General features: G+C 36.0%; 1 protein-coding gene across 1 annotated transcript in view; it reads left to right on the forward strand.

Annotated features, from left to right (window-relative positions):
* The window catches only part of LOC133559641 (VPS10 domain-containing receptor SorCS1-like), a 211,657-nt gene that overhangs the window by 172,657 nt on the left and 14,201 nt on the right, over window positions 1-24,799 (forward strand). Inside the window, exons 22-26 of the mRNA XM_061911585.1 lie at window positions 1,996-2,108; window positions 5,677-5,811; window positions 17,486-17,585; window positions 17,654-17,762; window positions 24,501-24,643. Coding sequence (XP_061767569.1) covers window positions 1,996-2,108; window positions 5,677-5,811; window positions 17,486-17,585; window positions 17,654-17,762; window positions 24,501-24,643 — 600 coding nt within the window. The remainder of the gene's footprint in view (window positions 1-1,995; window positions 2,109-5,676; window positions 5,812-17,485; window positions 17,586-17,653; window positions 17,763-24,500; window positions 24,644-24,799) is intronic.

The raw sequence follows: 24,799 nt of genomic DNA on the forward strand, positions 1-24,799 counted from the left end.
ACAACACTTATAAAACAGCACAGATCTCCTGTCACATTAAGGATCTTTGACAAAGCATTATTGTAGTAGCTTCTAACACACGTCTATTCTCATTTAGAGGATCTTGGATTTGCTTTTTTCCCAGTAACTCGTATAAATCAGCAGTATCCTCTTCCTATATAGAAGATCTTTGACGAGTGTTTTTTTTCAGCAACGCTTATAATACAGCACAGACCTCCTGTCACATCAAGGATCTTTGACAAAGCATTATTTTAGTAGCTTCTAACACACGTCTATTCTCATTTAGAGGATCTTGGATTTGCTTTTTTCCCAGTAACTTGTATAAATCAGCAGTATCCTCTTCCCATATAGAAGATCTTTGACTAGTGTTTTTTTTCAGCAACGCTTATAATACCACACAGACCTCCTGTCACATCAAGGATCTTTGACAAAGCATTATTTTAGTAGGTTCTAATACACATCTGTTGTCATATAGAGGATCTTGGATTTGCTTTTTACCCAGTCACTCGTATAAAACAACAGCGTCCTCTTGCTATATAGAGGATCTTTGACTAGTTTTTTTTTACAACAACACTTATAAAACAGCACAGATCTCCTGTCACATTAAAGATCTTTGACAAAGCATTATTGTAGTAGGTTCTAATACACGTCTATTCTCATATAGAGGATCTTGGATTTGCTTTTTTCCCAGTAACTCGTGTAAAACAACAGCGTCCTCTTGCTATATAGAGGATCTTTGACTAGTTTTTTTTTACAACAACACTTATAAAACAGCACAGATCTTCTGTCACATTAAAGATCTTTGACAAAGCATTATTGTAGTAGGTTCTAATACACGTCTATTGTCATATAGAGGATCTTGGATTTGCTTTTTTCCCAGTAACTCGTATTAATCAGCAGTATCCTCTTGCCATACAGAGGATCTTTGATTAGTTTTTTTACAACACTCATAAAACAGCACAGATCTCCTGTCACATTAAGGATCTTTGACAAAGCATTATTGTAGTAGGTTCTAATACACGTCTATTCTCATATAGAGGATCTTTGACTAGTGTTTTTTTTTTCAGCAACACTCATAAAACAGCACATATCTCCTGTCACATTAAGGATATTTGAAAAAGCATTATTGTAGTAGCTTCTAATACACGTCTATTCTCATATAGAGGATCTTTGACTAGTGTTTTTTTTTTCAGCAACGCTTATAAAACAGCAAAGACCTCCTGTCACATCAAGGATCTTTGACAAAGCATTATTTTAGTAGGTTCTAATACACATCTATTGTCATATAGAGGATCTTGGATTTGCTTTTTCCCCAGTAACTTGTGTAAATCAGCAGTATCCTCTTGCCATACAGAGGATCTTTGATTAGTTGTTTTTTTTAACAACACTTATAAAACAGCACAGATTTCCTGTCACATTAAAGATCTTTGACGAAGCATTATTTTAGTAGGTTCTAATACACGTCTATTGTCATATAGAGGATCTTGGATTTGCTTTTTTCCCAGTAAATCGTATTAATCAGCAGTATCCTCTTGCCATACAGGGGATCTTTGATTAGGTTTTTTTACAACACTCATAAAACAGCACAGACCTCCTGTCACATCAAGGATCTTTGACAAAGCATTATTTTAGTAGATTCTAATACACATCTATTGTCATATAGGGGATCTTGGATTTGCTTTTCCCTAGTAACTTGTGTAAATCAGCAGTATCCTCTTGCCATATAGAGGATCTTTGACTCGTTTTTTTCGCAACATCACTTATAAAACAGCACAGACCTCCTGTCACATTAAGGATCTTTGACAAAGCATTATTGTAGTAGGTTCTAAAAACAGATTTGTCATATTGAGGATCTTTGCTTTGTTTTTTTCCAGTAATTTGAATAAAAATAGTAGTGTCCTCTTTCCTTGTAGAGGATCTTTGAAAAGCTTTTTTTGCAGAATGTGTTGCTGTCGTTTAGAGAGCATCTTTGACTAATATTCGTTTGCGTTCCAGATTATTTCAAGTCACAAATCGTGGCCTTCTCCTCCAACCTGGACGAGGCGAACCCCGGCCTGCCTGAGTGGCGCGAGGACATCGGCCGTGTGGTGAAGCGCTCCGTCATCCAGGTCAGTCGGCGCAGGGGAGGGCACGGAGACGTCCAACAGGGCCGGCGCTCGTTAGGGCACCGTGTCGGAAAGGCGGGCGCTTATGTAAACGAGCTGGATGTGGCGGTCTCTAAATATATCCCGCCGTATAAAAGATTCACTTTGACCTTCTGCCTTGTCAGACACGACCACGCCAGACGGCAGGAAGCTGACAGCAGACCTCTGGTTACGGCACAAATGCACTAAAAGCTCCTTTTTCCCTCCAAAACTGTCAGATCCGACCTGCGTCGTCGTGCTGATTTGTGACAGACGATGTTACGTTCAGCCAGGGGTCGGCAAACGTTGATTTATTGGACCAAAAATAGGAAAAAAATAAAAGCATTATATAAGTGTCTATATTAGCTGTATTAACCTACTATTAAAATTACTTTAAAAGGCTTATATAAGTGTTATAATGACGACAACACATTATGTAAGTGTCTATATTACCTACAATAGCCTACTATCAAAATGACTTTAAACGTTCGATATAAGTGTTATAATGAAGGTAACACATGATTTAAGTGTCTATATTAGCTATATTTGCCTGCTATCAAAATGACTTTAAAAGTCTTATATAAGTGTTATAAAGAAGGCAACACATGATGTAAGTGTCTATATTAGCCTACTATCAAAATTACTTAAAACGTCCTATATAAGTGTTATCATGAAGAACACACATGATGTAAGTGTCTATACTAGCTTACTATCAAAATGACTTTAAAAGACTTGCATTAAGTGTTATAATGAAGGCAACAAATGGCGTAAGTGTCTATATTAGCCTACTATCAAAATTACTTTAAAAGTCTTATATAAGTGTTATCATGAAGACAACACATGACGTAAATATCTAAATTAGCCTACTATCACAATGAATTTAAGTCCTACATAAGTGTTTTAATGAAGGCAACACATGACGTAAGTGTCTATATTAGCCTACTATCAAAATGACTTTAAAAGTCTTATATGAGTGTTATAATGAATGATGTACGTGTCTACATTAGCTTACTATCAAAATAACCCTAAACAGTCCTTTCTAAGTGTTATACTGAAGGCAACACATGATGTGTTTGTATTAGCTTACAATCAAAATACATTTAAAAGTCTTATATAAGTGTTATAATGAAGACAACACATGATGTAAGTATCTAAATTAGCCTACTATCAAATTGACTTTAAAAGTCTTAAATAAGTGTTATAATGAAGGCAACACATGAGGTAAGTGTCTATATTAGCCTACTATCAAAATGACCAAAAAAGTCTTATATAAGAGTTATAATGAAGGCAACACATGATTTAAGTGTCTATATTAGCTTACTCTCAAAAGGACTTTAAAAGTCTTATTCAAGTGTTACAATGAAGGCAACACATGATGTGTTTATATTAGCTCACAATCAAAATAAATTTAAAAGTCTTATATAAGTGTTATAATGAAGATAACACATGATGTAAGTATCTAAATTAGCCTACTATCAAATTGACTTTAAAAGTCTTATATAAGTGTTATAATGAAGGCAACACATGACGTAAGTGTCTATATTAGCCCACTATCAAAATGACTTTAGACGTCTTATATGAGTGTTGTAATGAATACAACACATGACGTGTCTATATTAACCTACTATCAAAATGACTTTAAAAGTCTTATATAAGTGTTATAATGAATGATATAAGTGTCTATCAAAATAACCCTAAAACGTCCTTTATAAGTGTTACAATGAAGGCAACACATGACATAAGTGTCTATATTAGCCTACTATCAAAATGACTTTAGACGTCTTATATGAGTTTTGTAATGAATACAACACGACGTAAGTGTCTATATTAGCCTACTATCAAAATGACTTTAGACGTCTTATATGAGTTTTGTAATGAATACAACACATGACGTGTCTATATTAGCCTACTACCAAAATGACTTTAAAAGTCTTAAATAAGTGTTATAATGTAGACAACACACGATGTAAGTATCTATATTATCATAATATCAAAATGACTTTAAAAGTCTTATTAAAGTGTTATAATAAAGGCAACACATGATGTAAGTGTCTATATTAGCCTACTATCAAAATGACTTTAAAAGTCTTATTCAAGTGTTATAATGAAGGCAACACATGACGTAAGTGTCTATATTAGCCCACTATCAAAATGACTTTAGACGTCTTATGAGTGTTGTAATGAATACAACACATGACGTGTCTATATTAACCTACTATCAAAATGACTTTAAAAGTCTTATATAAGTGTTATAATGAATGATATAAGTGTCTATCAAAATAACCCTAAAACGTCCTTTATAAGTGTTACAATGAAGGCAACACATGACGTGTCTATATTAGCCCACTATCAAAATGACTTTAGACGTCTTATATGAGTTTTGTAATGAATACAACACATGACGTGTCTATATTAACCTACTATCAAAATGACTTTAAAAGTCTTATATAAGTGTTATAATGAATGATATAAGTGTCTATCAAAATAACCCTAACACGTCCTTTATAAGTGTTACAATGAAGGCAACACATGATGTAAGTGTCTATATTAGCCTACTATCAAAATGACTTTAGACGTCTTATATGAGTTTTGTAATGAATACAACACATGATGTAAGTGTCTATATTAGCCTACTACCAAAATGACTTTAAAAGTCTTAAATAAGTGTTATAATGTAGACAACACACGATGTAAGTGTCTATATTATCATAATATCAAAATGACTTTAAAAGTCTTATTCAAGTGTTATAATAAAGGCAACACATGATGTAAGTGTCTATATTAGCCTACTACCAAAATGACTTTAAAAGTCTTAAATAAGTGTTATAATGTAGACAACACACGATGTAAGTGTCTATATTATCATAATATCAAAATGACTTTAAAAGTCTTATTCAAGTGTTATTATCAAGGCAACACATGATGTAAGTGTCTATATTAGCCTACTACCAAAATGACTTTAAAAGTCTTAAATAAGTGTTATAATGTAGACAACACACGATGTAAGTGTCTATATTATCATAATATCAAAATGACTTTAAAAGTCTTATTCAAGTGTTATCATGAAGGCAACACATGACGTAAGTATCTATATTAGCCTTTCATCACAATGAATTTAAAAGTCCTACATAAGTGTTATAATGAAGGCAACACATGACGCAAGTGTCTATATTAGCCTACTATCAAAATGACTTTAAAGGTCTTATATAAGTGTTATAAAGAATGATGTAAGTGTCTATATTAGCTACATCAGTGTCATAAAACATGTCCTTCTGTGGCAGCGTCGGAGAAAGTTGTACATGTAAACAAACCACGGTGTGTTCAAGGAGCACCAAAATTAGTAAGACAAAACAGCGCTTGCCAAATCCTCTCATTAGAGAAGCATGTTGAAAATAAACAAATGGGATTTCTAACGATTATGAAAGTTTTGTGTCATGTTTGTCCTCCTCTACAAGTCATATTGACACCCTCCTACACCTGTGACACTGTACCACGTCTACACCCGTGTCATATCTGAGACTCCCAGCATAAAACATGATGGTTGTCCCCGAAGGTGACCGGGATCAGCGAGGACCAGCTGCTGGTCTCGGTGCTCCCTGGTCTGCCCACCACTGCTGAGATCTTCATGGTGCCCGAGAGGAGGAGCAGAGTGGGGAACGCGGAGGGGAAGAGGACGCATGCGGAGCAGGTACTCTCACACATGCACCTCCTTTCATTGGATTTTACTTATTAGGGACCGAATGTCCCAAAAGGACAGAGGACCCTGTTGAATTTCTAGCATTTTATTCTTTCTTAATTATTATTCCGCAGCTTTGAGCTGTAATTAGACCCCCTTAACATGCTTCATAAAACTCACCAAATTTGACACACACATCAGGACTGGCGAACATTGCAATTGAATCAAAAAAACCTAACCCCAAAACAAAAATTTGCACTCTAGCGCCCCCTAGGACGAAAACACAGACAAAACTGCCTGTAACTTCCAGTAGGAATGTCATAGCGACATGAAACAAAAACCTCTATGTAGGTGTCACTTAGACCTACATTTCATACACTGACATCCTTCAGCAAAAATCAACAGGAAGTTTGCAATCCCCCCTTCAAAACAACAGTTGTGTAAAAACACTCACCTTTGCCTCTTTGAACTGTAATTTGACCCGCTTAACATGCTTCAAAAACTCACCAAATTTGACACACACATCAGGAATGGCGAACATTGCGATTTAATCAAAAAAACCTAACCCCAAAACAAAAATTTGCGCTCTAGCGCCCCCTAGGACGAAAACACAGACAAAACTGCCTGTAACTTCCAGTAGGAATGTCGTAGCGACATGAAACAAAAACTTCCATGTAGGTCTCACTTAGACCTAGATTTCATACACTGACATCCTTCAGCAAAAATCAACAGGAAGTTTGCAATTCCCCCTTCAAAACAAAAGTTTTGTAAAAACACTCACCTTTGCCTTTGAGCTGTAATGTGACCCCATTAACATGCTTCAAAACTCACCAAATTGGACACACACATCAGGACTGGCAAACATTGCAATTTGATAAAAAAAACCATAACCCTAAAACTCAAAATTGCGCTCTAGCGCCCCCTAGGAATAAAACACTGACAAAACTGCTCCTTGGAAGAAATCACAGACAAAACTGCCTGTAACTTCCAGTAGGAATGTCGTAGCGACATGAAACAAAAACTTCCATGTAGGTCTCACTTAGACCTAGATTTCATACCTGACATCCTTCAGCAAAAATCAACAGGAAGTTTGCAATTCCCCCTTCAAAACAAAAGTTTTGTAAAAACACTCACCTTTGCCTTTAAGCTGTAATGTGACCCTCTTAACATGCTTCAAAACTCACAAACATGACACAAAACAATCCGAAAGTAGTCAAACACAAAATGAATGATATCAAAAGCAGTATCTATATTAATAAGAAAACCAACATGGCACCTCCTTTATTTTCAACACACTCGCAGTCATTGGCATTCTAGTGTAAAAAGAAGTTAACAGTAAGTCGCGACTTGAATCACAAAAGTATGACGTGATAGGGATGTTTTTTCAAGTAAATCAGGCCCATCGCCTCAACTTGGTTGATAAATGTTTGAGGCAAAAGTGGATGACAATTTTCTACCACCCATAATTGGCATTTAAATGCAAAAAGCTAACCACGGCAAGATATTAGCTAGCCTGTAAAACAACACGAAACACGTTTGAGTTTGTAACGCACCACACTGTGATCGAACACCAATGTGTACGGAGTGGAAAACATGAACAATCATATAACAGTATCTGTAAAGTATTATTTCATTTTTTTATTTGTCTGTTTGGTCTAGCTGGGCGGGAATGTTTCTTGTTGATTTTGGCTAAGCACTCCATTTATATCGAAATAGTTTGTTTCCAATTTCCAAGTTTGTCAAAATATCTTTCATTCCCCTATCCCCGGCTTGCGTCTGCTCCGATGTCTCACTTTTCCATCTTGCTCGCTTCTATAAGCAGCGGTTCATCCTCAGTATGTTCAGCTTCAAAAAGCTATGGTTGTGAATCCTCATTTGTCCAAAAATTAGGATTGTCTGCTACCGAGTCTGCCATGATTAGAAAACACACTGTACGGAGTGAAAACACATAAACAATCATATTACAGTATCTGTATATTATTATTTTTCATGTTTTGTTTGTCTGTTTTGTGTCAAAAGTTGTTGGTGACGAACCCCAAGATGCAGAGAAGGCGGCAGGCATTGTGCAGGAAAAAATGATTTAATCTATAAAAATGAAAAAAAAAACACAAACCAGGAACTACTGGAACCAAACTGGAAAATTGCAAACAGGATCCAGCAAACAGGAACTAGCAACAAAAAGACAGCACACTGCAAACAACCTGTAGTTGTTTGCAGTGTGCCGTCTTTTTGCAACGACAATAATCCAACCCAGACTGGAGGAGAAAGCAGGTCTAAATAGTGGCTGACTGATTGACACCAGGTGTGGCCAGGTGCCAATCAGCCACAGCTGAGGGGAAAAAGCACTCAGGGAGAAAATCAGGAAATTACCAAAATAAGAGTGTTGACAGGAACAAAGACAAATGCAGAGGAAAAAAATAACATAGCCAAACTGTCAGGGACAAGCCTGACATTTTGGTCCAGCTGCCCGTGGAAGCTTCCTGTTTATTTAGGCTAAGCAGTCCATTTATGTTGAAATAGTTTGTCTCCAAATTCCGTATTTATAGCGTCAAAATAACTTTCCTGCCCCTCTCCCGGCTTCCGTGCTCCGACGTCTCCCTCTTCCGTCGTGCTCGCTTTTATAAGCAGCAGTTCATCCTCAGTATACTCAGTTTCAAAAATATACGGTTGTGAATCATCACTTTTCCAAAAATTAGGATTGTCTGTTACCAGGTCTGCCATGATTAGAAAACACACTGTGCGGAGTGGAAAAACAAACAACCATATTACAGTATCTGCAAAGTAATATTTAATGTTTTGTTTAGTTTGTTTGGTCCAGCTGGCCAGGGATGTTTCCTGTGGATTTAGGCTAAGCAGTCCATTTATGTTGAAATAGTTTGTCTCCAATTTCCGTATTTATAGCATCAAAATAACTTTCCCTCTGCCTCTCTCAGCTTCCGTCTGCTCTGACGTCTCACTTTTCCATTGCGCTTGCTTCTAAGCAGCAGTTCACCCTCAGTATACTCAGCTTCAAAAATATATGGTTGTGAATCCTTTTTTATTCAAAAATTGTCAAAAAATGAAGCATTTTTGGCTCTACATTTTACACACTTTTTTTTTATTCCAGCACTGCCCTGCCTTGAAAACTGACACAAGTTCTATATATAAACAACACCCTGTGAGCCGAAGTGCGGTTTGATTTAGGCAATTTGCATCGTTTTGTAGCGAGCGCCTCAAAAAAAAAAAAAAGCCGGCATTTAATTGGCCGCGTCCGACAGAGTTGAAGCTGTCTGAATATTAGAAAATAACGCTTGACGCGGTCTTCGGTGTTGGCAGACAGAACAACATGGGGCCTCGGTAAAGGTCGCACGCAACGTTTTAGGCACTAATTGGAGGAAAAACTGCTCTCTGCCGAGACACGAGGAATATATTAGGATTTAAAAACAACTTAGTCCTTATTTAAACACAAAATAGTGATTCCTGTGGCGTGTTGGTGTAAGGTGTCACACTCTTTTTATTTGGCCCTGGAAATAATATGTATCAATAAAGTGCTGTAACTTTTACTACTGTAGTGGAACATTTCTGTCCTAGGGTTACCTCCAAACTAAATGCATGGGGAGGGACACGACATGAGAGGTCAAGTCACCCTGAACATAAGTTGTTATGATACAAATCAGGCCATCATGGAGCGTATAAATAAGAAGGGAAGACCAAGCCTGATGTGCGCTCTTATTAATTCCTTTCACGAGGGTGCACCGTCTTTCATCTTTCGTCTCCGGAGACACCGTCTCTGATTCATATCGATTCAATCCAACTTTGTATTATCTGATTGTGAGTATTTAAAACTGTTGTAACAAACTCTCTATTGTTCCTGTTTGAGATTTGGACTTTTCGACCACATAAAATTGGCGTCCTGAACAGGATGAGGCCCCGGGTTAAATCCCCGACATTTCTACTACACTACTAAATGTATTCGTTCTTTCCATTTTGGGAGAAATACATGTAGTTTAACATTAGTAACATTGTGTAATTATGCAAAAGAATACAAACAATTGCCAACTCAAGTGCCAAAATTTTACTGTAAAAATTGCATTTTTTTATTTATTTCCAGTAGTAAAGCAAATGTAAATTTTACAGTAAAATTCTGGCAACTGAGCTGCCCCCCCCCCATAAAAACAGCAGTACTGTTTTTCCATTTAACAGTAAATTGTACAAAAAATTGCATTAAAAAAAGTGTGTAATAATACAAACTGTATGTTAAGTTAAATATGTTCTAATTATGCAAACATATATGATCAAATATTCAAAACATGTTTAAATAGAAATAAATACCAATAAATAATGATTTCAAAGCAAGTTATCCATCAAAGAGTGTAACTGATATCATGCTCAAATTGGGAAATTTACTGTGCTTTTTACAGCATTTTTCTGTAAACGAAAAAAAAAAAAAGTACTTTTTTTTTTTTTTACTGTAATAAACTGTGGTGCCGTTTTGGCATTTACAGTAATACACCGAAAAATCTACACTTGCTGATTTGTGGTAAAAAACAATAAAATAAAATAAAAAACTGCCAGCTCAGGTGCCAAACTTTTACTGTAAAAATAGCAATATTTTTTAATTTACAGTAGTAAAGCAAATGTAAATTTTACAGTCAAATTCTGGCAACTGAGCTGCCTTTTTTTTTTTTTTTACCATAAAAACAGCAGTACTGTTTTTCCATTTACAGTAATAAACACTACATTTTGAGGTGAAATTATTGCAATTCAACATATTTTTTTGAATATTTTAGTTTTTAAAAATTCTACTAAAAATTGCATTAAAAAAGTGTGCAACAATACAAACTGTATGCTGACTTAAATATTTTCTAATTATGCAAACATATATGATTAAATATTCAAAACATTTTTAAATAGAAATTAATACAAATAAATAATGATTTCAAAGCAAGTTATCCATCAAAGTGTGCCATGTAAAAGTAGCAATTGATATCATGCTCAAATTGGGAAATTTATTGTGCTTTTTACAGCATTTTTCTGTAAATGAAAAAAAAAGTACTTTTTTTATTACTGTAATAAATTGTGGTGCCCTTTTGGCATTTACAGTAAAACACAGAAAAATCTACACTTGTTGATTTGCGGTAAAAAAAAAAAAAATTTAATAAATAAACAACTGCCAGCTCAGGTGCTAAAATGTTACTGTAAAAATTGCACTTTTTTTTATTTACAGTAGTAAAGCAAATGTAAATTTTACAGTAAAATTCTGGCAACCGAGCTGCCTTTTTTTTTGTTACCATAAAAAGAGCAGTACTGTTTTTCCATTTACAGTAATATACTCTACATTTAGAGGTGAAATTATAGCAATTCAACATTTTAGTTTTTAAAAATTCTACTAAGAAATGCATTAAAAAAGTGTGTAATAATACAAACTGTATGTTAACTTAAATATTTTCTAATTATGCAAACATATATGATAAAATATTCAGAACATTTTTAAATTGAAATAAATACAGCTAATAATGATTTTAAAGCAAGTTATCCATCAAAGTGTGCAATGTAAAAGTAGCAATTGATCTCATGCTCAAATTGGGAAATTTACTGTACTTTTTACAACATTTTTCTGTAAACGAAAAAAAAAAAAAGGAATTTTTTTACTGTAATAAACTGTGGTGGCGTTTTGGAATTTACAGTTATACACCGAAAAATCTACACTTGTTGATTTGCGGTAAAAAAAAAAACAATAAAATAAAATAAAATAAACAACTGACAGCTCAGGTGCCAACATTTTACTGTAAAAATTGCATTTTTTTAATTTACAGTAGTAAAGCAAATGTAAATTTTACAGTAAAATTCTGGCAACCGAGCTGCCTTTTTTCTTTTTTTTTACCATAAAAACAGCAGTACTGTTTTTCAATTTACAGTAAATACACTACATTTTGAGGTGAAATTATTGCAATTCAAAATGTTTTTGGACATTTTAGTTTTTAAAAATTCTACTAAAAATTGCATTAAAAAAATGTGTAATAATACAGACTGTATGTTAACTTAAATATTTTCAAATTATCCAAACATATATGATTAAATATTCAAAACATTTTTAAATAGAAATAAATACCAATAATAATGTTTTCAAAGCAAGTTATCCATCAAAGTGTGCAATGTAAAAGTAGCAATAGATATGCTCAAATTGGTAAATTTACTGTGCTTTTTACAGCATTTTTCTGTAAATGAAAACAAAGTCCTTTTTTTTACTGTAATAAACTGTGGTGCTGTTTTGGCATTTTCAGTAATACACTGAAAAATCTACACTTGTTGTATAAAAAAATGAATAAAAAAGACTGGCAGCTAACGTGCCAATATTTTTCTGTCAAATTTCACCTTTTTAAATTTACAGTAAAAAAACAAATGTCAATATTACAGTAAAATTCTGGCAACTACCAGCTGCCTTTTTTTGTGTGTTTTTGCATTTATAGTAATATACACTACATTTTGAGGTGAAAATATTACATTACAATGTATTTTTTTACATTTTAGTTTAAAAACAATATCTATAAAAAAAATGCTTTAAAATTTGTGTAATAATAGTATTCACAGCAAGACAATAAAGTCTTGGATTTCTATCATGTAAAGCGGCAGCAAATATCTTTAAATCTACTTGTACTTTATGATAATTTCTTCTATCATCTATCAAATTCAGAATCCATCGACTCACCCATCTGTATTAATATTCATGTTTTATTAATATTATTATTTTGAATTATTATTTTTTTAAATATTATTATTATTATACTATTATAGACTGTATTTCATTTTTTATAAACATTATTATTATTGAATACTATATTTTATAAATATTATTATAATAATATTATATTTTTATGTTTACTATTTTATATATAATTTTATATATATATATATTTATATTTTATATGCATAGTTTTATATAGATGAAATTTGTATATATATTTTATATATAATACATTATATACTATACTATATGAAATTATATAATTATTTTATATATGTATATATTATACTATATTAAATTACATAATTATTATATATCTACATATACTGTATATATATATATATATATATATATATATATATATATATATATATATATAGCCTCTTGGCGTAGCAAAATGTTTATATGTAAGTTGTATATATATTTTATATATAATATACTTATATTATATATTATACTATATCAAATTCTATAATTAAAAAAAATAAAATAAAGAAATATTATATATATATATATATATATACATTTTCTACCGCTTGTCCCTTTTGGGGTCGCTGGTGCCTATCTCAGCTCAATTCGGGCGGAGGGCGGTATACACCCTGCACAAGTCGCTATACATACACATATATATGTATATACATATATATATATTGCCTCTCGGCGTTGCAAAATCTTACAAAATATTGTTAAATTAATACAAAGGAGCATTAATGTAGATTCAGCAACATAAATCACTTTTTAAAAGATAAAGACAAAATAATTAAATACTCTAATAAAAATAAACTGTTGTGTTCAGTTTAATACCCGGACTGTAATACAGCATGTGGCCACTAGAGCACAGTGTTGCCCCATATACAGTAGTCCACCTACAGCTCCTACAGTTGGGTCATATTAATGCAGTGATTATTACTATATTTATACACATATTACATTTGTTTTGGGCTCTTTCAGGCTCATAAAACTCAAATTAAATCCAATAATGACGACTATTTTCAACATCCTGCATGCCGTTGTCCACGTCAACTGCCGACGTCTCTCCCTTTGCAAAAACAAAATACCAAAATGAGCTTTCTTCGTATCTCTCCGAGGGCGACGGGACCTCCACGCGTCCCGAGTAAACACCACGCTCCCGTCTCCCACCACGTTAATAGCTACTTAATTACATTGATGCATCATCTAATTGGCAGCGGCGAGGACACCGAGTGGGGTGCCAGGCCTGGATTTGGGAATTAAAGTGATGTATTTATCTCAGGCCTGTCTGATTACCTGGCAAGAGCGGCAGGACAATAGGCTAATAAATCTTCAGTTGACTGAGCACGCACGCACACACGCACGCACACACACACACACACACACACACACACACACACACACACACACACACACACACACACACACACACACACGTGTGCAGAAGCAGCTTATTAAAATGCGTAATAGATTTACTGACCCTGATATGCCACTGGAACAAAAAGTCATTATTCATGGACTGTGGACGCTCTAATTTTAACCACTGGAAAGACGAGGGACGGGACGGAACCTAAATGGTCTTTTTTTATACTTGAATGACAATCATACTTGCCAACCTGTGACGGTTAGCTGGCATTGTGGTGCGGGTTCGTTCTCTCAAGGATGCAGTCAGATTGGACACAGCGTGAAGGTAAGAAATGAAGATGTATTTATACTATAAAATAGACTAAGAACAGAAACACTTGCACACGGCACTAAAGACAAAACAAACAGAACTAGCATGGGAGCTAGAAATAACTAAAAGCGCTAGCATGTGAGCTAGGGGAAAATCAAAAGAAGCATAACGCGGATGCTAGCAAGTACAATAAATAGTTTTTTACCACAATTGGGAAACCGCATCATCACCTGTTGCCGGGAACAGAAACTAGGATGCGAGGATGAGTAACAGAATAGGCAGGCTTAAATAAGGGGAGTAATTACAAAGCAGGTGCGCGTAAAAAACAAGTGGCAGGTGACACTAATACGTAACTATGACAACAGAACAAAACAGGAAGTGCCACCAGGAACTAAAGAAGTCAAATATTAACAAGATGAGATACAAAAAGGAACCAAAACCCGAATATGACATGATCAAAGCAGCGAATCATGACGCAGCCTTGAGACCTCCGATTTCGGGAGGCATGGTCGGGGGTGGGGCGAGGCATGGTTGGGGGCGTGGTTAAAAGGGGAGGAGTATATTTACAGCAATTCACCAAGTCAAGTATTTCATATATAAGAAATACTTGACTTTCAGTGAATTCTAGCTATATATATATATATATATATATATATATATATATATATATATATATATATATATATATATATATATATATATATATATCCATCCATTTTCTACTACTTATTCCCTTTTGGAGTCGCGGGGGGCACTGGCGCCTATCTCAGCTAGAACGGGCGGATGGCGGGGTACACCCTGGACAAGTCGCCACCTCATCGCAGGTATATATATATATATATATATATATAACAAATACTTGGATTTGTGTTCCTTTATTTACACATATACACACACATAACACTCATCTACTCATTGTTGAGTTAAGGGTTGAATTGTTCATCTTTGTTCTATTCTCTGTCACTATTTTTCCAACCATAGGCATGTACAGTAGACGGCAGTATTGTCCTGTTTAAAAGTGTCACAACATTGCTGTTTACGGCAGACGAACTGCTTTACGGTAGACAAAATCGTGACTGCTGTTGTTGTGTGTTGTTACTGCGCTGGGAGGACGTCAATGAAACAGCCTAACAATAAACCTACATATGAAACCAAAAACTCGCCCTCGATCATTCTACAGTTATAACGTCATTGGGCAGACACGCTGTTTATATTGTGGGAAAGCGGACGTGAAAACAGGCTGTCCTCACTCAGGTCCGCATGGAGCTGGAGGGGGCGTGGCCTTCAGCTCCGCCTGAATTCCGGGAGATTTTTTGGAGAAAATTTGTCTCCGGAAAATCTGGGAGGGTTGGCAAGTATGGTGACAAGCAGGATTTAGGAGCATTAGATATAAGATATACCGACATTCATTCTAGCCTGATGTAGCCTTGACCACTTTTGACGTGTGTTTGGGGTCATTGTCCTGTTGGAACACCCAACTGCGCCCAGGACCCAACCTCCGTGCTGAGGATTTTAGCTTGTCCTGAAGAATTTGTAGGTAATCTTCCTTTTTTATCGTCCCATTTAAAGCACCAGTTCCATTGGCAGCAAAACAGGCCCAACGCATAATACCACCACCTCCATGCTTGACGTTAGGCTTGGTGTTCCTGGGATTAAAGGCCTCCAAACATATTGCTAGGTATTGTGGCCAACCGCTCCATTTTTATTTCATCTGACATCACATGGACAAAGTTAAGACCTTCTAGGGGAAAGTTATGTGGTTGTATTAGATCCAGCATAATATTGTGAGAGTCCAGTCCAGTGTGGATCTAACATAATAGTGTGAGAGTGCAGTCCATAGTGGATCTAACATAATAGTGTGAGAGTCCAGTCCATAGTGGATCTAACATAACAGTGAGAGTCCAGTCCATAGTGGATCTAACATAACAGTGAGAGTCCAGTCCATAGTGGATCTAACATAATAATGTGAGAGTCCAGTCCATAGTGGATCTAACATGAAGTGAGAGTCCAGTCCATAGTGGATCTAACATAATAGTGAGAGTCCAGTCCACAGTGGATCTAACTTAATAGTGGGAGAGTCCAGTCCATAGTGGATCTAACATAATAGTGTGAGCGTCTAGTCCATAGTGGATCTAGTTAATAGTGTGCGAGTCCAGTCCATAGTGGAGCTAACAAAATAGTGAGAGTCCAGTCCATAGTGGATCAAACATAATAGTGAGAGTCCAGTCCATAGTGGATCCAACATAATAGTGAGAGTCCAATCCATAGTGGATCTAACATAATATTGTGACAGTCCAGTCCATAGTGGATCTAACATAATAGTGTGAGTCCAGTCCATAGTGGATCTAGCATAACATTGAGATAGTCCAGTACATAGTGGAGCTAACATAATAGTGAGAGTCCAGTCCATAGTGGATTTAACATAATAGTGAGAGTCCAGTCCATAGTGGATCCAACATAATAGTGAGAGTCCAGTCCATAGTGGATCTAGTCAATAGTGTTTGAGTCCAGTCCATAGTGAATCTAATAGTGTAAGAGTCCAGTCCATAGCGGATCTAGTCAATAGTGTGAGAGTCCAGTCCATAGTGGATTTAACATAATAGTGTGAGAGTCCAGTCCATAGTGGATCTAACATAATAGTGAGAGTCCAGTCCATAGTGGATCCAACATAATAGTGTGAGTCCAGTCCATAGTGGATCTGGTTAATAGTGAGAGTCCAGTCCATAGTGGATCTGGTTAATAGTGAGAGTCCAGTCCATAGTGGATCTGGTTAATAGTGAGAGTCCAGTCCATAGTGGATCCAACATAATAGTGTGAGTCCAGTCCATAGTGGATCTGGTTAATACTGAGAGTCCAGTCCATAGTGGATCTAACATAATAGTGTGAGAGTCCAGTCCATAGTGGATCTAGCAATATATTGTGAGAGTCCAGTCCATAGTGGATCTAGCATAAAATTGTGAGTCTGAAGGATCATAAAAGAAACGGCAGATCAACTGGTCTAAAAAGGGGTCTATTTAAAGTTTAGAGTATACAAATGAGTTTTAAGATGTGACTTAAATACAAAATTTGTGTTCATAAAGTGAACTTCTTTTTACACTTGACAGTCAGTGGAAGGAGTGCAAAACTCCAATTAAAGCGTGCAGAAAAATGATGTCTCAGATTCGCCAAAGCAAAACGGCCTTTACCTGACAGCAAGTTCCATCAGCCTTTGCCTTTTTTCCACATTTTGTTCCTCTTTAGAAGGAGGCCAAAAATTCATAATTCAAGCCGGGCCGGAGCTTGGAATGAAATATTGATGGCAGCCGCTTCTCTCCCAGCTCTCCCAGGTGCTGCTGAGTGCTCTCAACCAGGACCTGGTGCAGTTCCCGCTCAAGGCCGGCGTGCAGGTGAACGTCTACGCCACCAGGCTGTCGCCAGGTGAGGAGCGGGGAGGTCGAGAGCAAAGTGTGAGCTTGGTACTCATGGTCGGATGTGTTCCTTCAAAGCTCCTCTGGTGGACAGCGGCGACGGCAGCCATAGCAGCACCGCCATCATCATGCTGGTGTCCGGCGCCCTGATGGGCCTGGCTGTCTTTGCCATATACAAGTTCAAGAGGTACGCTGTACAAACTCTGTTTCCATATGAGTTGGGAAATTGTGTTAGATGTAAATATAAACGGAATACAATGATTTGTAAATAATTTTCAACCCATATTCAGTTGAATATGCTACAAAGACAACATATTTGATGTTCAAACTGATCAACTTTTTTTTTTTTGCAAATAATCATTAACTTTAGAATTTGATGCCAGCAACACGTGACAAAGAAGTTGGGAAAGGTGGCAATAAATACTGATAAAGTTGAGGAATGCTCATCAAACACTTATTTGGGACATCCCACAGGTGTGCAGGCTAATTGGGAACAGGTGGGTGCCATGATTGGGTATAAAAACAGCTTCCCAAAAAATGCTGAGTCTTCACAAGAAAGGATGGGGCGAGGTACACCCCTTTGTCCACAACTGCGTGAGCAAATAGTCAAACAGTTTAAGAACAATGTTTCTGAAAGTGCAATTGCAAGAAAATTAGGGATTTCAACATCTACGGTCCATAATATCATCAAAAGGTTCAGAGAATCTGGAAAAATCACTCCACGTAAGCGGCATGGCCGGAAACCAACACCGAATGACCGTGACCTTTGATCCGTCAGACGGCACTGTATCAAAAACCGACATCAATCTCTTAAGGATATCACCACATGGGCTCAGGAACACTTCAGAAAACCACTGTCACTAAATACAGTTGGCCGCTACATCTGTAAGTGCAAGTTAAAGCTCTACTATGCAAAGCGAAAGCCATTTATCAACAACATCCAGAAACGCCGCCGGCTTCTCTGGGCCCGAGATCATCTAAGATGGACTGATGCAAAGTGGAAAAGTGTTCTGTGGTCTGACGAGTCCATATTTCAAATTGCTTTTGGAAATATTAGACATCGTGTCATCCGGCCCAAAGGGGAAAACGAACCATCCAGATTGTTATCGACGCAAAGTTAAAAAGCCGACATATAAATAAATATATATATATATATGAATGCAGTGTACTTTATTATAATGCAGAGACAAATATCCACTGCACAGGAGGACACTGGTTTTCAGGATTAGACGTCGCATTAAAAAGGAAACACTACAATTTTATCACAGTGTTCTTGGAGAAAAACATCGGTAGAGAATGTCTGCATTTTATCCGCCACAGCTCGACTCCCCGGGAAAGTTCCCAGCAGTATTTAGCCGCCACATATCTCACGGTTACGGACAGCGGCGACACAATAATAGCCGGAGGAATAAGACAATCCCCCTCCGTCTCAATCTGTGGAATATTACAGGGGATGACAGTCTAATCAATCGTCCCGCCCACACAAGCACCACCCCAGCCCCGCCACCCCGTGCCAAACGCAGTTATCAATATTCATCGGCGTGACAATGTCAGGCCTGACCTTTGAGGAAATGCTAAACACAAGCACTGAAGGTGAGGATGGCAGCAAAGGGTGAGCAGAGAAGTCCTGAGACGACGTATTATACAGTCAGGAAGTCGCCTGCATCATATTATTCCTCGATTTAAAACCCGGTTACTGAAGATTATTGCATTTCACACGGCTTCATCCAGTCCTGCAACACGTATAGAAGGCCACTAGATGGCAGCATCACCCTCTAATTACAATTCCTGTTGCCGCCCAGTTACTTCTTTACAAAGTGTGAGTAGTTTTAATTTATTGTTGTTTTGTCGTGCAGCTGTTCGATTCTGTCTCCACTCGTGCAACTATTAGAAATGTTACTTAAAATTTCGCTTGTGGGCTCAATAAATAGTCAGCTGATGGCCACAGTTGCAGGTCGGAATGATTTAAACAGGGAATAGTAATTAAATATATTGTATAATGTAGTTAAACAACATACTATGTATACTATAAATAATGCATTATAATTTTTAAAATGTGTATATAATTAATGACATTATATGCTGGATATTGAATATTGTAGAGAGTTTTTTTTATTATTATTATTATTTTTTTTACAAGTTTTTATTTATTTTATTTTTGCCTGTATTTCTTTTATCTGGGTTTTATTGTTTTATGTTTTTTCTAGAATTTTTTTTCTGAAAGAAAATGACTACTACTACATTATTTTCCGCGAGAAAAATATTTTTGAAAAAATACAGCAACTTTAAAGTCAACCAGCGAAATGAGAAATTTTGCACAGACAAAAAAGTGTTTTGTTTCTTGTATACAAAACAATCACATTTTGTCAAAAGTATTTGTTAAATTCTTGTTACATACATAAATACCTATTACATATGCAGGCATAATTACAACATGTAAGTATACAAAAATATTCATCATAATAAATAGTAGTAATTGATACATGCAATATAAATTATTTATTATAGTAACATAATTTGTAGAATTAGTAACATCCATCCATCCATCATCTGAGGTCGGGTCACGGGGACAGCAGCCTAAGCTGGGAAGCCCAGACTTAAGTAATTTTATTTGAAAATTAAAACACATTTTGTAAGTCAACTAATGTAAAATTCGGCGCGCACACAAACAAAATCTGCATAAACTGTCCTCTAAAAAAAAAGTATAATAACATAATTTTGTAGTAATGACTGTATGTTATGTTTCTGTAAGGCACCGGTGTCGAACTCAAGGTCCAGCTGCCGTATTTTATTATACGGCATGCTAAAACCCAGAAATAATATGCATAAAATGTCGTTGGTTCCATTTTGACGGAAAAATACTTGCAATTGCATATCTTAAAGGGGAACCGCACGATAAATTAGTATGTTGTCTGAACATTGTATTTAGGTTATAGAATGTTGGTATGAAAATGACCAAAACTCAATGGTCAAATCAACGTCAGAACCTAACATTGATTAAAAGTTGTCAAAAAGCACGTTGTTTCAACATTGTATTTGTGTTGTAGAATATTGGTTGGGGAAATGACCACATTTCAATGGTCAAATCAACGTCAGAATCTGACTTTGAACAAATGTTAAAAAGCATGTTTCAATGTAATGTTTGTGTTGTAAATATTGGTTGGGAAATGACCACATTTCAATGGTCAAATCAACATCAGAACCCAACATTGATTAAACGTTGACAAAAATCATGTTGTTTCATCGTTGTATTTGTGTGATGGAATATTGATTGGGAAATGACCAACATTTCAATGGTCAAATCAACGTCACAACCTGACGTTGAATTAACGTTGTCAAAAAGCATGTTGCTTCAACGTTGTATTTGTGTTGTAGAATATTGGTAGGGAAATGACCACATTTCAATGGTCAAATCAATGTCTGAACCCGACATTGATTAGACGTCGTTAAAAAGCATGTTGTTTCAACGTTATGTTTGCGTTGTGCAATAGTGGTTGGAAAATGACCACATTTCAATGGTCAAATCAACGTCACAACCTGACATAGAACAAATGCTGTTAAAAGGCATGTTTCAAGGTAATGTTTGTGTTGTAAATATTGATTGGGAAATGACCAAATTTCAATGTCAAATGAACGTCAGAACCGAACATTGATTACACGTGGACAAAAAGTATGCTGTTTTTCAACATTGTATTTCTGTTGTAGAATATTGGTTGCAAAATGACAACATTTCAATGGTCAAATCAACGTTTGAACCCGACATTAATTAGACGTCGTTAAAAAGCATGTTGTTTCAACGTTATGTTTGCGTTGTGCAACATTGGTTGGAAAATGACCACATTTCAATGGTCAAATCAACGTCACAACCTGACATTGATTAAATGTTGACAAAAATCACGTTTTTTAAACGTTGTATTTGTGTTGTTGCAAATTGATTGGGAAATGACCAACATTTCAATGGTCAAATCAACGGTCCAATCTGACATAGAACAAATGCTGTTAAAAGGCATGTTTCAAGGTAATGTTTGTGTTGTAAATATTGATTGGGAAATGACCAAATTTCAATGTCAAATCAACGTCAGAACCGAACATTGATTAAACGTGGACAAAAAGTATGTTGTTTTTCAACATTGTATTTCTGTTGTAGAATATTGGTTGCAAAATGACAAAATTTCAATGGTCAAATCAACGTTCGAACCCAACATTAATTAGACGTCGTTAAAAAGCATGTTGTTTCAACGTTATGTTTGCGTTGTGCAATATTGGTTGGAAAATGACCACATTTCAATGGTCAAATCAACGTCACAACCTGACATTGATTAAACGTTGACAAAAATCACGTTTTTTAAACGTTGTATTTGTGTTGTTGCAAATTGATTGGGAAATGACCAAAATTTCAATGGTCAAATCGACGTAACAACCTGACGTTGAATTAACGTTGTAAAAAAGCATATTGTTTCAACGTTGTATTTGTGTTGTAGAATATTGGTTGGGAAATGACCAAATTTTAATGTCAAATCAACGTCAGAACGCAACATTGATTAAACGTGGGCAAAAAGCATGTTGTTTCAACATTGTATTTGTGTTGTAGAATATTGGTTGCAAAATGACCACATTTCAATGGTCAAATCAACGTCACAATCTGACATTGAACAAATGCTGTTAAAAGGCATGTTTCAAGGTAATGTTTGTGTTGTAAATATTGGTTGGGAAATGACCAAATTTCAATGTCAAATCAACGTCAGAACCCAACATTGATTAAACGTGGACAAAAAGTATGTTGTTTTTCAACATTGTATTTCTGTTGTAGAATATTGGTTGCAAAATGACAAAATTTCAATGGTCAAATCAACGTTTGAACCCGACATTAATTAGACGTCGTTAAAAAGCATGTTGTTTCAACGTTATGTTTGCGTTGTGCAATATTGGTTGGAAAATGACCACATTTCAATGGTCAAATCAACGTCACAACGTGACATTGATTAAACGTTGACAAATATCACGTTTTTTAAACGTTGTATTTGTGTTGTTGCAAATTGATTGGAAAATGACCAAAATTTCAATGGTCAAATCGACGTAACAACCTGACGTTGAATTAACGTTGTAAAAAAGCATATTGTTTCAACATTGTATTTGTGTTGTAGAATATTGGTTGGAAAATGACCACATTTCAATGGTCAAATCAACGTCAGAATCTGACTTTGAACAAATGTTAAAAAGCATGTTTCAATGTAATGTTTGTGTTGTAAATATTGGTTGGGAAATGACCAAATTTCAATGTCAAATCAACATCAGAACCCAACATTGATTAAACGTGGACAAAGAGTATGTTTTTTTTCAACATTGTATTTCTGTTGTAGAAAATTGGTTGCAAAATGACAAAATTTCAATGGTCAAATCAACGTTTGAACCCGACATTAATTAGACGTCGTTAAAAAGCATGTTGTTTCAACGTTATGTTTGCGTTGTGCAATATTGGTTGGAAAATGAACACATTTCAATGGTCAAATCAACGTCACAACCTGACATTGATTAAACGTTGACAAAAATCACGTTTTTTAAACGTTGTATTTGTGTTGTTGCAAATCGATTGGGAAATGACCGACATTTCAATGGTCAAATCGACGTAACAACCTGACGTTGAATTAACGTTGTAAAAAAGCATATTGTTTCAACGTTGTATTTGTGTTGTAGAATATTGGTTGGGAAATGACCAAATTTTAATGTCAAATCAACGTCAGAACGCAACATTGATTAAACGTAGGCAAAAAGCATGTTGTTTCAACATTGTATTTGTGTTGTAGAATATTGGTTGGGAAATGACCAAATTTCAATGTCAAATCAACGTCTGAATCCAACATTGATTAAACGTCATCAAAAATCATGTTGTTTCAACGTTATGTTTGCCTTGTGCAATATTGTTTGGAAAATGATCACATTTCAATCGTCAAATCAACGTCACAACCTGACATTGATTAAACATTGACAAAAATTATGTTGTTTCAATGTTGTATTTGTGTCGATGAATATTGATTGGGAAATGACCAAAATTTGAATGTTCAAATCAACGTCACAACCTGACATTGAATTAACGTTTCTAAAAAAAAGCATGTTGCTTCAACGTTGTATTTGTGTTGTAGAATATTGGTTGCGAAATGACCAAGTTTCAATGGTCGAATAAACGTCAGAACCCAACGTTGATTAGACGTCGTCAAAAAGCATGTTGTTTCAACCTTGTGTTTGAGTTGATCAACATCAGGACCTAATTCAACAATGTGGTTTTAATGCCTTGTGCCTGCTGGGTGTCGTATTGTTATAAAGTGATGCTTACTTTCAGCACCCAAACCGAGTGATGTATTGATATGAAAACATTCCGCCTCACCGGACGCTCGGGCATAAAAATTATAATCACAATCCATTATTTTTCGTCCGAGGTTTCTATAAACCAGACTACTTTTAGGCCTTTATTGACTATGTCGTGGGGGGGAAAAAAGACGTGGGATAAAACTTTAGGAGACAATGGAACTCCAAAAAAAAGTTTGAGGCGGAACGGCGCGTCTGAGGGGATGAAAAATTGATTGAAGAGCGAGGTGAACAGTATAAAAGTGAAACGCAAAGTGCTCTCAAGCAAGCCTTAAAAATAGAGACATTATGTTTAGTGGAGGCATTAGCGGCAGCACACTCCATGGCAGCTCTCCATGAACTGGTGTCCTCTGATTTAAACATGACCTGCAGGAAGATCCCGTATGTTTAGTGGAGGCATTAGCGGCAGCACACTCCATGGCAGCTCTCCATGAACTGGTGTCCTCTGATTTAAACATGACCTGCAGGAAGATCCCGTATGTTTAGTGGAGGCATTAGCGGCAGCACACTCCATGGCAGCTCTCCATGAACTGGTGTCCTCTGATTTAAACATGACCTGCAGGAAGATCCCGGGCCTCAACCTCAACACCTACACCACGGAGCAGCCGGACAAAGAACAAGAGGTGGTCCCCACCGTCACCTCCATGGCCGACACCAAGCCCCAGGGGGACGAGCTGGACCAGCAACCGGATCCTAGGACCAAAGGTCTGCCTCCGTTCGTACGTGGTGTCACTACGCATCAGCACAAACGCCATATTAACATTTTCATAATTTTCATGATTTTATTTTTATCATCCAAAAAATATTTAATATTTAATCAAGAAAATGTTGATATTCCGACCTGTGTTAATACAAACATTT

The sequence above is a fragment of the Nerophis ophidion genome, linkage group LG09 (genome assembly GCF_033978795.1).
Source record: "Nerophis ophidion isolate RoL-2023_Sa linkage group LG09, RoL_Noph_v1.0, whole genome shotgun sequence".
NCBI classification, from domain to species: Eukaryota; Metazoa; Chordata; class Actinopteri; order Syngnathiformes; family Syngnathidae; genus Nerophis; species Nerophis ophidion.